Source organism: Oncorhynchus mykiss, chromosome 10, assembly GCF_057628025.1.
Source record: "Oncorhynchus mykiss isolate SJ-2025 chromosome 10, ASM5762802v1, whole genome shotgun sequence".
Classification (NCBI taxonomy): domain Eukaryota; kingdom Metazoa; phylum Chordata; class Actinopteri; order Salmoniformes; family Salmonidae; genus Oncorhynchus; species Oncorhynchus mykiss.
In genome coordinates, this window is record NC_143031.1 from 72,849,206 (window position 1) to 72,862,961 (window position 13,756).

The window sequence follows — 13,756 nt, forward strand, 5'->3', positions numbered from 1 at the left end:
CTTGTTAAGCATACCCACCCTCAATATCCACTTGGTGTAATCTTGTGGTGAAAAATCTATTGTCTGGACATTATAATGACCCATGTTTGTAGTCCTGGACCTCCTGAACATGTTGATGTATATTTGGGAGTAAACAGAGGGTCCAAATCAGCAGAAAGGTGAAAGGAAGGAGGAGTTCTGGAAACTCCCTGAATTATCTTGGGACTGTTACATATGATATTTAATATATGTTAACAGCTAGTCTTTGTTCTCCACTTCCCCTCTATGATCTATATCTTCCTGTATGATAGTGTCCTGTCCATCATCACAAATAGCAAGTCCCATTCCCTGGGCAGGAGGACTGTGTTGAGATATACTCTGGACAAGATGACCATGTAGAGACATGGAATGATTTATATTGTTCTGCAGAAAATGGTTCAACAATAATCACTGTAACAATCTCTCACACTCACACACACACACACACACGCGCACATGCACACGCGCACAAACACAGTGTGCAAACTTGTTATATTTTGCATTAGCATAGCCACAACTACCGGTGTCATTTTGTTGATACTTCCCTAGAGTTAACACCTATAGGAGTCACACAGACAGAGACACACAGATGACTCAGAGACAGAGATATCACTAGAAGACAGAGACTTAACGTATAGAGGTCCTGCAGTTGATGTACGACGCCTCCTGGCAGCCAAGTTGGAAGACCACCACATTAATTCTAGAAGCAGAGACTTAATGTATAGTAGACCTACATAGAAAGAAAGACTTAGGTACTGTTAAAGATGTCAAAGGTCATCAATGCTGAGCCAGATATGAACAAGAATGTCAAATTTGACAGAGGTGAGATGGAGGAGAGGATTGTAGATATCTACATCAGTGCAGACACCCTGAGAGACGGTGAGACCAACACCAAGAGAGAAGAGACAGCAGACACTGCTCCTAATAATGGACCAGGAGCCCAGCACTCAGGTAACACACACACACACACACACACACACACACACACACACACACACACACACACACACACACACTCACCAAATAACAACGTAAAAGTATCTTGTTTGTTTCCACAGAGCCTGATAGCTCAGGGAAGAGACTCTTCCTAGTTGCTGCAGTGTTTCTGGGGCTGCTGTGTGTTCTACTGGCTGGGATAACAGGCCTGTCTGTCTACTGTGAGTTTGTGTACAAGTTCATTGCTTACACCTAATTGTAAGAAGTGCTGGTTACTAAGCCTATTTACCTGGTGTTTTACCTAGTAACTCTGTGTTTATACTTTATAGATAATAGAGTCATCAAAGATTCTGAGGATAAAAGGAATAACTTGTTCCAGAGTTTCTCCCTTTTTAAAATCAACGCAACTGAAGAGAGAGACCAGTTACAGACCAGATACAACATCCTGACTAAAGAGAGAGACCAGTTACAGACCAGATACAACAACCTGACTAAAGAGAGAGACCAGTTACAGACCAGATACAACAACCTGACTAAAGAGAGAGACCAGTTACAGACCAGATACAACAACCTGAATAAAGAGAGAGACCAGTTACAGACCAGATACAACAACCTGACTAAAGAGAAAGGCCATATTCAGGCAACGCTTTTTGTGATAGGTGAGATATAAACTGTGATAAATTATAATAATTATATATCAATGGGTTTTTGAGTATAGAGATACTGACTAAGTTTCTCAATGTGTTCACCTTTGCTCTTCAACAGAGCAGCATTGTCAGGAGGGATGGAGATACTTTGACTCCAGTTTGTACTTCCTCTCCACTGAGAAGAAAACCTGGGAGGAGAGCAGACAGGACTGTAAGGGGAGAGGAGCAGACCTCGTGATCATAAACAGTAGAGAGGAACAGGTGAGTGAGAGAACAGACAGGACTGTAAGGGGAGAGGAGCAGACCTCGTGATCATAAACAGTAGAGAGGAACAGGTGAGAGAGAGAACAGACAGGACTGTAAGGGGAGAGGAGCAGACCTCGTGATCATAAACAGTAGAGAGGAACAGGTGAGAGAGAGAACAGACAGGACTGTAAGGGGAGAGGAGCAGACCTCGTGATCATAAACAGTAGAGAGGAACAGGTGAGAGAGAGAACAGACAGGACTGTAAGGGGAGAGGAGCAGACCTCGTGATCATAAACAGTAGAGAGGAACAGGTGAGAGAGAGAACAGACAGGACTGTAAGAAGAGTGTCACGGTGCGTGAGTGAGGACCCAAAAGCGAATTAACGTAAACAGAACTTCTTTAATAACAAAACATAGGTAGGCTCAGATGGACCGGCAGGTTCCGACAGGACAGGACAAGGTTGCAGCAAACATGACGATAGTCTGGTTCAGGCATGAAAAACACAAACAAGAATCCGACAAAGACAGGAACAAAAACAGAGAGAGATATCGAGGACTAATCAGAGGGAAAAAGGGAACAGGTGGGAAAAGGGGTGACGAGGTAGTTAGGAGGAGACAAGGAACAGCTGGGGGAAAGAGGGGGAGAAAAGGTAACCTAATAACGACCAGCAGAGGGAGACCGGGTGAAGGGAAAGGACAGAAACAAGACACAACATGACAATACATGACAGTACCCCCCCACTCACCGAGCGCCTCCTGGCGCACTCGAGGAGGAAACCTGGCGGCAACGGAGGAAATCATCGATCAGCGCACGGTCCAGCACGTCCCGAGAGGGAACCCAACTCCTCTCCTCAGGACCGTACCCCTCCCAATCTACTAGGTACTGATGACCACGGCCCCGAGGACGCATGTCCAAAATCCTACGGACCCTGTAGATGGGTGCGCCCTCGACAAGGATGGGGGGGGGGGGAAGACGAGCGGGGGCGCGAAGAACGGGCTTGACACAGGAGACATGGAAGACCGGGTGGACGCGACGAAGATATCGCGGAAGAAGAAGTCGCACTGCGACAGGATTAATGATCCGAGAAATACGGAACGGACCAATGAACCGCGGGGTCAACTTGCGGGAAGCGGTCTTAAGGGGAAGGTTCTGAGTGGAGAGCCAAACTCTCTGACCGCGATAATATCTAGGACTCTTAGTTCTACGCTTATTAGCAGCTCTCACAGTCTGCGCCCTATAACGGCAAAGTGCAGACCTGACCCTCTTCCAGGTGCGCTCGCAACGTTGGACAAAAGCCTGAGCGGAGGGGACGCTGGACTCGGCGAACTGAGATGAGAACAGCGGAGGCTGGTACCCGAGGCTACTCTGAAAAGGAGATAGCCCGGTCGCAGACGAAGGAAGCGAGTTGTGGGCGTATTCTGCCCAGGGGAGCTGTTCTGACCAAGACGCAGGGTTGCGAAAAGAAAGACTGCGTAAGATGCGACCAATAGTCTGATTGGCCCGTTCTGCTTGACCGTTAGACTGGGGGTGAAAGCCGGAAGAGAGACTGACGGAAGCCCCAATCAAACGGCAAAACTCCCTCCAAAATTGAGACGTGAATTGCGGACCTCTGTCCGAAACGACGTCTGACGGAAGGCCATGAATTCTGAAAACATTCTCGATGATGATTTGTGCCGTCTCTTTAGCAGAAGGAAGCTTAGCAAGGGGGATAAAATGAGCCGCCTTAGAGAACCTGTCGACAACCGTAAGAATAACAGTCTTCCCCGCTGACGAAGGCAGTCCGGTGACAAAATCTAAGGCGATGTGAGACCACGGTCGAGAGGGAATGGGAAGCGGCCTGAGACGGCCGGCAGGAGGGGAGTTACCGGACTTAGTCTGCGCGCAGACCGAACAATCAGCCACGAAACGACGCGTGTCATGCTCCCGGGTGGGCCACCAAAAACGCTGGCGAATGGAAGCAAGCGTACCCCGAACGCCAGGGTGGCCGGCTAACTTGGCAGAGTGAGCCCACTGAAGAACGGCCAGACGAGTAGGAACGGGAACGAAAAGAAGGTTCCTAGGACAAGCGCGCGGCGACGGAGTGTGAGTGAGTGCTTGCTTTACCTGCCTCTCAATTCCCCAGACAGTCAACCCGACAACACGCCCCTCAGGGAGAATCCCCTCGGGGTCAGTGGAGGCTACTGAAGAACTGAAGAGACGAGATAAAGCATCAGGCTTGGTGTTCTTAGAGCCCGGACGATAAGAAATCATGAACTCGAAACGAGCGAAAAACAGCGCCCAACGCGCCTGACGCGCATTAAGTCGTTTGGCAGAACGGATGTACTCAAGGTTCCTATGGTCAGTCCAAACGACAAAAGGAACGGTCGCCCCCTCCAACCACTGTCGCCATTCGCCTAGGGCTAAGCGGATGGCGAGCAGTTCGCGGTTTCCCACATCATAGTTACGTTCCGACGGCGACAGGCGATGAGAAAAATACGCGCATGGGTGGACCTTGTCGTCAGAGAGGGAGCGCTGAGAAAGAATGGCTCCCACGCCCACCTCTGACGCGTCAACCTCGACAACGAACTGTCTAGAGACGTCAGGTGTAACAAGGATAGGAGCGGATGTAAAACGATTCTTGAGGAGATCAAAAGCTCCCTGGGCGGAAACGGACCACTTAAAGCACGTCTTGACAGAAGTAAGGGCTGTGAGAGGAGCTGCCACCTGACCGAAATTACGGATGAAACGACGATAGAAGTTCGCGAAGCCGAGAAAGCGCTGCAGCTCGACGCGTGACTTAGGGACGGGCCAATCAATGACAGCTTGGACCTTAGCGGGATCCATCTTAATGCCTTCAGCGGAAATAACAGAACCGAGAAATGTGACGGAGGAGGCATGAAAAGTGCACTTCTCAGCCTTCACAAAAAAGACAATTCTCTAAGAGGCGCTGGAGGACACGTCGAACGTGCTGAACATGAATCTGGAGTGACGGTGAAAAAATCAGGATATCGTCAAGGTAAACGAAAACAAAGATGTTCAGCATGTCTCTCAGGACATCATTGACTAATGCCTGAAAGACAGCTGGAGCGTTAGCGAGGCCGAAAGGAAGAACCCGGTATTCAAAGTGCCCTAACGGAGTGTTAAACGCCGTCTTCCACTCGTCCCCCTCCCTGATGCGCACGAGATGGTAAGCGTTACGAAGGTCCAACTTAGTGAAAAACCTGGCTCCCTGCAGGATCTCGAAGGCTGAAGACATAAGAGGAAGCGGATAACGATTCTTCACTGTTATGTCATTCAGCCCTCGATAATCTATGCAGGGGCGCAGAGACCCGTCCTTCTTCTTGACAAAAAAAACCCCCGCTCCGGCGGGAGAGGAGGAGGGGACTATGGTACCGGCGTCAAGAGCTACAGACAAATAATCTTCGAGAGCCTTACGTTCGGGAGCCGACAGAGAGTATAGTCTACCCCGGGGGGGAGTGGTTCCCGGAAGGAGATCAATACTACAATCATACGACCGGTGTGGAGGAAGAGAGGTGGCCCTGGACCGACTGAACACCGTGCGCAGATCGTGATATTCCTCCGGCACCCCTGTCAAATCACCAGGCTCCTCCTGTGAAGAAGAGACAGAGGAAACAGGAGGGATAGCAGACATTAAACATTTCACATGACAAGAGACGTTCCAGGAGAGGATAGAATTACTAGACCAATTAATAGAAGGATTATGACAAACTAGCCAGGGATGGCCCAAAACAACAGGTGTAAAAGGTGAACGAAAAATTAAAAAAGAAATGGTTTCGCTATGATTACCAGAGACAGTGAGGGTTAAAGGTAGCGTCTCACGCTGAATCCTGGGGAGAGGACTACCATCCAAAGCGAAAAAGGCCGTGGGCTCCCTTAACTGTCTGAGAGGAATGTTATGTTCCCGAGCCCAGGTCTCGTCCATAAAACAGCCCTCCGCCCCAGAGTCTATTAAGGCACTGCAGGAAGCTGACGAACCGGTCCAGCGTAGATGGACCGACAAGGTAGTGCAGGATCTTGAAGGAGAGACAGGAGTAGTAGCGCTCACCAGTAGCCCTCCGCTTACTGATGAGCTCTGGCTTTTACTGGACATGAAGTGACAAAATGACCAGCAGAACCGCAATAGAGACAGAGGCGGTTGGTGATTCTCCGTTCCCTCTCCTTAGTCGAGATGCGGATACCTCCCAGCTGCATAGGCTCAGCACCCGAGCCGGTAGAGGAAGATGGTAGTGATGCGGAGAGGGGGGCAACGGAGAACGCGAGCTCCTTTCCACGAGCTCGGTGACGAAGATCAACCCGTCGCTCAATGCGAATAGCGAGTTCAATCAAGGAATCCACGCTGGAAGGAACCTCCCGGGAGAGAATCTCATCCTTTACCTCTGCGCGGAGACCCTCCAGAAAACGAGCGAGCAAAGCCGGCTCGTTCCAGCCACTGGAGGCAGCAAGAGTGCGAAACTCAATAGAGTAGTCTGTTATGGATCGATTACCTTGACATAGGGAAGACAGGACCCTGGAAGCCTCCTCCCCAAAAACAGATCGATCAAAAACCCGTATCATCTCCTCCTTAAAGTCCTGATACTGGTTAGTACACTCAGCCCTTGCCTCCCAGATTGCCGTGCCCCACTCACGAGCCCGTCCAGTAAGGAGAGATATGACGTAGGCGACACGAGCAGTGCTCCTGGAGTAAGTGTTGGGCTGGAGAGAAAACACAATATCACACTGGGTGAGGAACGAGCGGCATTCAGTGGGCTCCCCAGAGTAACACGGCGGGTTATTGATTCTGGGCTCCGGAGATTCGAAAGCCCTGGAAGTGGCCGGTGGATCGAGGCGGAGATGGTGAACCTGTTCTGTGAGGTTGGAGACTTGGGTGGCCTGTCATGTACTGTCATGTTGTCTTGTCTCTGTCCTTTCCCTTCACCCTGTCTCCCTCTGCTGGTCGTGTTAGGTTACCTTTTCTCCCCCGCTTTCCCCCAGCTGTCCCTTGTCTCCTCTAACTACCCATTCACCCCGTTCCCCACCTGTTCCCTTTTTTCCCTCTGATTAGGTCCCTATATCTCTCTCTGTTTCTGCTCCTGTCCTTGTCGGATTCTTGTTTGTTTGTTTGTGTTATTCATGCCTGAACCAGACTATCGTCATGTTTGCTGCAACCTTGTCCTGTCCTGTCGGAATCTGCCGGTCCATCTGAGCCTACGTATGTTTTGTATTAAAGAAGCTCTGTTTACTTTAATTCGCTTTTGGGTCCTCATTCACGCACCGTAACAGAAGAATCCGACCAAGAATGGACCCAGCGACTTCGGATCCTCTCCACTCAGCCGTCGAGATCCAGGGAGCGATGCTAGGCAGACACAAGCAGGAATTGTCTGCTGCTCGACATGCCGTTGAGACCCTGGCCACCCAAGTCTCCAACCTCACAGAACAGGTTCACCATCTCCGCCTCGATCCACCGGCCACTTCCAGGGCTTTCGAATCTCCGGAGCCCAGAATCAATAACCCGCCGTGTTACTCTGGGGAGCCCACTGAATGCCGCTCGTTCCTCACCCAGTGTGATATTGTGTTTTCTCTCCAGCCCAACACTTACTCCAGGAGCACTGCTCGTGTCGCCTACGTCATATCTCTCCTTATTGGACGGGCTCGTGAGTGGGGCACGGCAATCTGGGAGGCAAGGGCTGAGTGTACTAACCAGTATCAAGACTTTAAGGAGGAGATGATACGGGTTTTTGATCGATCTGTTTTTGGGGAGGAGGCTTCCAGGGCCCTGTCTTCCCTATGTCAAGGCAATCGATCCATAACAGACTACTCTATTGAGTTTCGCACTCTTGCTGTCTCCAGTGGCTGGAACGAGCCGGCCTTGCTCGCTCGTCTTCTGGAGGGTTTCCGCGCAGAGGTAAAGGATGAGATTCTCTCCCGGGAGGTTCCTTCCAGCGTGGATTCCTTGATTGAACTCGCTATTCGCATTGAGCGACGGGTTGATCTTCGTCACCGAGCTCGTGGAAAGGAGCTCGCGCTCTCCGTCGCCTCCCTCTCCGCATCACTACCATCTTCCTCTGCCGGCTCGGGTGCTGAGCCCATGCAGCTGGGAGGTATCCGCATCTCGACTAAGGAGAGGGAACGGAGAATCACCAACCGCCTCTGTCTCTATTGCGGTTCCGCTGGTCATTTTGTCACTTCATGTCCAGTAAAAGGCCAGAGCTCGTCAGTAAGCGGAGGGCTACTGGTGAGCGCTACTACTCCTGTCTCTCCTTCAAGATCCTGCACTACCTTGTCGGTCCATCTACGCTGGACCGGTTCGTCAGCTTCCTGCAGTGCCTTAATAGACTCTGGGGCGGAGGGCTGTTTTATGGACGAGACCTGGGCTCGGGAACATGACATTCCTCTCAGACAGTTAAAGGAGCCCACGGCCTTGTTCGCCCTGGATGGTAGTCCTCTCCCCAGGATTCAGCGTGAGACGCTACCTTTAACCCTCACTGTTTCTGGTAATCATAGTGAAACCATTTCTTTTTTAATTTTTCGTTCACCTTTTACACCTGTTGTTTTGGGCCATCCCTGGCTAGTTTGTCATAATCCTTCCATTAATTGGTCTAGTAATTCTATCCTCTCCTGGAACGTCTCTTGTCATGTGAAATGTTTAATGTCTGCTATCCCTCCTGTTTCCTCTGTCTCTTCTTCACAGGAGGAGCCTGGTGATTTGACAGGGGTGCCGGAGGAATATCACGATCTGCGCACGGTGTTCAGTCGGTCCAGGGCCACCTCTCTTCCTCCACACCGGTCGTATGATTGTAGTATTGATCTCCTTCCGGGAACCACCCCCCCCCGGGGTAGACTATACTCTCTGTCGGCTCCCGAACGTAAGGCTCTCGAAGATTATTTGTCTGTAGCTCTTGACGCCGGTACCATAGTCCCCTCCTCCTCTCCCGCCGGAGCGGGGTTTTTTTTTGTCAAGAAGAAGGACGGGTCTCTGCGCCCCTGCATAGATTATCGAGGGCTGAATGACATAACAGTGAAGAATCGTTATCCGCTTCCTCTTATGTCTTCAGCCTTCGAGATCCTGCAGGGAGCCAGGTTTTTCACTAAGTTGGACCTTCGTAACGCTTACCATCTCGTGCGCATCAGGGAGGGGGACGAGTGGAAGACGGCGTTTAACACTCCGTTAGGGCACTTTGAATACCGGGTTCTTCCTTTCGGCCTCGCTAACGCTCCAGCTGTCTTTCAGGCATTAGTCAATGATGTCCTGAGAGACATGCTGAACATCTTTGTTTTCGTTTACCTTGACGATATCCTGATTTTTTCACCGTCACTCCAGATTCATGTTCAGCACGTTCGACGTGTCCTCCAGCGCCTTTTAGAGAATTGTCTTTTTGTGAAGGCTGAGAAGTGCACTTTTCATGCCTCCTCCGTCACATTTCTCGGTTCTGTTATTTCCGCTGAAGGCATTAAGATGGATCCCGCTAAGGTCCAAGCTGTCATTGATTGGCCCGTCCCTAAGTCACGCGTCGAGCTGCAGCGCTTTCTCGGCTTCGCGAACTTCTATCGTCGTTTCATCCGTAATTTCGGTCAGGTGGCAGCTCCTCTCACAGCCCTTACTTCTGTCAAGACGTGCTTTAAGTGGTCCGTTTCCGCCCAGGGAGCTTTTGATCTCCTCAAGAATCGTTTTACATCCGCTCCTATCCTTGTTACACCTGACGTCTCTAGACAGTTCGTTGTCGAGGTTGACGCGTCAGAGGTGGGAGTGGGAGCCATCCTTTCTCAGCGCTCCCTCTCTGACGACAAGGTCCACCCATGCGCGTATTTTTCTCATCGCCTGTCGCCGTCGGAACGTAACTATGATGTGGGTAACCGCGAACTGCTCGCCATCCGGTTAGCCCTAGGCGAATGGCGACAGTGGTTGGAGGGGGCGACCGTTCCTTTTGTCGTTTGGACTGACCATAGGAACCTTGAGTACATCCGTTCTGCCAAACGACTTAATGCGCGTCAGGCGCGTTGGGCGCTGTTTTTCGCTCGTTTCGAGTTCGTGATTTCTTATCGTCCGGGCTCTAAGAACACCAAGCCTGATGCTTTGTCTCGTCTCTTCAGTTCTTCAGTAGCCTCCACTGACCCCGAGGGGATTCTCCCTGAGGGGCGTGTTGTCGGGTTGACTGTCTGGGGAATTGAGAGGCAGGTAAAGCAAGCACTCACTCAAACTCCGTCGCCGCGCGCTTGTCCTAGGAACCTTCTTTTCGTTCCCGTTCCTACTCGTCTGGCCGTTCTTCAGTGGGCTCACTCTGCCAAGTTAGCCGGCCACCCTGGCGTTCGGGGTACGCTTGCTTCCATTCGCCAGCGTTTCTGGTGGCCCACCCGGGAGCATGACACGCGTCGTTTCGTGGCTGCTTGTTCGGTCTGCGCGCAGACTAAGTCCGGTAACTCTCCTCCTGCCGGCCGTCTCAGGCCGCTCCCTATTCCCTCTCGACCGTGGTCTCACATCGCCTTAGATTTTGTCACCGGACTGCCTTCGTCAGCGGGGAAGACTGTTATTCTTACGGTTGTCGATAGGTTCTCTAAGGCGGCTCATTTCATTCCCCTTGCTAAGCTTCCTTCTGCTAAAGAGACGGCACAAATCATCATCGAGAATGTTTTCAGAGTTCATGGCCTTCCGTCAGACGTCGTTTCGGACAGAGGTCCGCAATTCACGTCTCAATTTTGGAGGGAGTTTTGCCGTTTGATTGGGGCTTCCGTCAGTCTCTCTTCCGGCTTTCACCCCCAGTCTAACGGTCAAGCAGAACGGGCCAATCAGACTATTGGTCGCATCTTACGCAGTCTTTCTTTTCGCAACCCTGCGTCTTGGTCAGAACAGCTCCCCTGGGCAGAATACGCCCACAACTCGCTTCCTTCGTCTGCGACCGGGCTATCTCCTTTTCAGAGTAGCCTCGGGTACCAGCCTCCGTTGTTCTCATCTCAGTTCGCCGAGTCCAGCGTCCCCTCCGCTCAGGCTTTTGTCCAACGTTGCGAGCGCACCTGGAAGAGGGTCAGGTCTGCACTTTGCCGTTATAGGGCGCAGACTGTGAGAGCTGCTAATAAGCGTAGAACGAAGAGCCCTAGATATTGTCGCGGTCAGAGAGTTTGGCTCTCCACTCAGAACCTTCCCCTTAAGACGGCTTCTCGCAAGTTGACCCCGCGGTTCATTGGTCCATTCCGTATCTCTCAGGTCATTAATCCTGTCGCAGTGCGACTTCTTCTTCCGCGATATCTTCGTCGCGTCCACCCGGTCTTCCATGTCTCCTGTGTTAAGCCCGTTCTTCGCGCCCCCGCTCGTCTTCCCCCCCCCCCCCCCATCCTTGTCGAGGGCGCACCTATCTACAGGGTCCGTAAAATCTTGGACATGCGTCCTCGGGGCCGTGGTCATCAGTACCTAGTTGACTGGGAGGGGTACGGTCCTGAGGAGAGGAGTTGGGTTCCCTCTCGGGACGTGCTGGACCGTGCGCTGATTGATGATTTCCTCCGTTGCCGCCAGGTTTCCTCCTCGAGTGCGCCAGGAGGCGCTCGGTGAGTGGGGGGGTACTGTCATGTACTGTCATGTTGTCTTGTCTCTGTCCTTTCCCTTCACCCTGTCTCCCTCTGCTGGTCGTGTTAGGTTACCTTTTCTCCCCCGCTTTCCCCCAGCTGTCCCTTGTCTCCTCTAACTACCCATTCACCCCGTTCCCCACCTGTTCCCTTTTTTCCCTCTGATTAGGTCCCTATATCTCTCTCTGTTTCTGCTCCTGTCCTTGTCGGATTCTTGTTTGTTTGTTTGTGTTATTCATGCCTGAACCAGACTATCGTCATGTTTGCTGCAACCTTGTCCTGTCCTGTCGGAATCTGCCGGTCCATCTGAGCCTACGTATGTTTTGTATTAAAGAAGCTCTGTTTACTTTAATTCGCTTTTGGGTCCTCATTCACGCACCGTAACATGGCCAGGGTCTCAACGGCATGTCGAGCAGCAGACAATTCCTGCTCGTGTCTGCCTAGCATCGCTCCCTGGATCTCGACGGCTGAGTGGAGAGGATCCGAAGTCGCTGGGTCCATTCTTGGTCGGATTCTTCTGTCACGGTGCGTGAGTGAGGACCCAAAAGCGAATTAACGTAAACAGAACTTCTTTAATAACAAAACATAGGTAGGCTCAGATGGACCGGCAGGTTCCGACAGGACAGGACAAGGTTGCAGCAAACATGACGATAGTCTGGTTCAGGCATGAAAAACACAAACAAGAATCCGACAAAGACAGGAACAAAAACAGAGAGAGATATCGAGGACTAATCAGAGGGAAAAAGGGAACAGGTGGGAAAAGGGGTGACGAGGTAGTTAGGAGGAGACAAGGAACAGCTGGGGGAAAGAGGGGGAGAAAAGGTAACCTAATAACGACCAGCAGAGGGAGACCGGGTGAAGGGAAAGGACAGAAACAAGACACAACATGACAATACATGACAAAGAGAGGAGCAGACCTCGTGATCATAAACTGCAGAGAGAGAGAGAGTGAGAGAGAGAGTGAGAGAGAGAGAGAGAGAGAGAGAGAGGCAGAGTAGGTATACTTTTCATCAGTACACTAATATGTTTGCAGTATTTTATAAATATATTAAGGGTGACGTTATCTTTATCTTTCTCAACAATAGACATTTGTCTTCAACCTCCACCTGAGAGTCTGGATTGGTCTGACTGACTCTGTTACTGAGGGGATCTGGAAGTGGGTGGATGGCACCCCACTGACCACAGGGTGAGAGATTTGACCATTTTACCTTGTGAAATGGAGATACAAAACAACAGTGATATATTGCTTCCAGTCATATTCATCAAAATGTATGTTTCTACTTATGAATGTCATTCAATGAGAACTAGAGATGTATCTTAGAAATCAAGTCATATTTTTAGATTAAAATGTCATTATATAAAACATACATGTCATTGTTAATGGTCCATTCTTGATTACATCTTACAGAGTGTTTCTTTAAAACCCTAAAATCATAGGACCGTGTCTATAATTGTGGAGGATGTTTGTACCACAGTGTCTGACTGTCTGGTTCCCTGTGTTGTTTAGGTACTGGGGGTCAGGACAGCCTGATGATGGTGGTCTGTTCTCTTGGCAGGAGGACTGTGTTGAGATTTACTATGGACAAGATGACTCTGTACAGACATGGAATGATGACAAATGTGGCACAAATCATAACTGGATCTGTGAGAAAGTGGTGTAACAATAACTCTCTCTCTCTCTCAGTTATTATCTTGATGGTTGGATACAGTGCTGAATGGTTAAGTGATGATTCCACCTATTGGTTAAAGTGAGAGATGAACATACCAAAGAGATTAAATAGTTGTATTACAGACTTGCCTACGGGCTCTTTTTTAATGCACCCTTACTTGATTCCTCCTCACATCTTCTCTCCTCCCCTCTGTCTCAAAACACATTGGACAATACAATCCTAGGGGAGGGACCTTGGACTTTCTCCTCTAATAGGGTTGAGAAGGAGGAGAAGAGAAAGGAGGAGAGGAATCTAGGAAAGACGAATTGAGATAGAGCCTTAGTGTCAGAGAGAGACAGAGGAGGAAGAAGAAAATTAAGAGAATGAGGAAGAGAGAAAAAATAAGACAAATAATTGTTGTGTTTAGATTAAGAGGAGAGAATGTTGCCATACTGAACTCATTATTTTCATGATTTTTTATTAGAAACATGTCATGTGATTTGCCATGGGCTTATGCTTATTAAAAAACAAGTGAGTCCAATTATTAACCGATGATTATCACTTTAATAATAAGAATAACAAAGACACAGATTTTTTTCGGATGAGAACTGGCAAAATGTATCACAAACTCATCCGTGTTGGGGGAGCCTGCCCTCCTTGACTCAACACTGAGAATTCTGAGGTGACTTAACCTCAACCATTGTTGTCCTGAGGTGGGTTTTAATCAGT

The 13,756-nt window shown here is 50.0% G+C and overlaps 1 protein-coding gene across 1 annotated transcript; it reads left to right on the plus strand.

Annotated features, from left to right (window-relative positions):
* The first annotated feature begins 782 nt into the window (after positions 1 to 782).
* Positions 783 to 13,441, plus strand: LOC149980187 (C-type lectin domain family 4 member F-like). The gene is made up of 4 exons (XM_090188555.1): positions 783 to 969; positions 1,720 to 1,910; positions 12,464 to 12,564; positions 12,886 to 13,441. Exons 1-4 carry the CDS (start codon positions 783 to 785, stop codon positions 13,037 to 13,039), a joined length of 633 nt encoding a protein of 210 aa, XP_090044681.1. The 3' UTR covers positions 13,040 to 13,441.
* Positions 13,442 to 13,756: the final 315 nt, after the last annotated feature.

What these genes read in the sequence shown, in the direction of transcription:
- LOC149980187 (XM_090188555.1), top strand. Translation starts at nt 783, where the DNA reads ATGTCAAAGGTCATCAATGCTGAGCCAGATATGAACAAGAATGTCAAA. An exon ending in ACCAGGAGCCCAGCACTCAG is followed by an intron (nt 970 to 1,719) that starts GTAACACACACA and finishes GCTCTTCAACAG; the next exon opens with AGCAGCATTGTCAGGAGGGA. An exon ending in GGGGAGAGGAGCAGACCTCG is followed by an intron (nt 1,911 to 12,463) that starts TGATCATAAACA and finishes TCTCAACAATAG; the next exon opens with ACATTTGTCTTCAACCTCCA.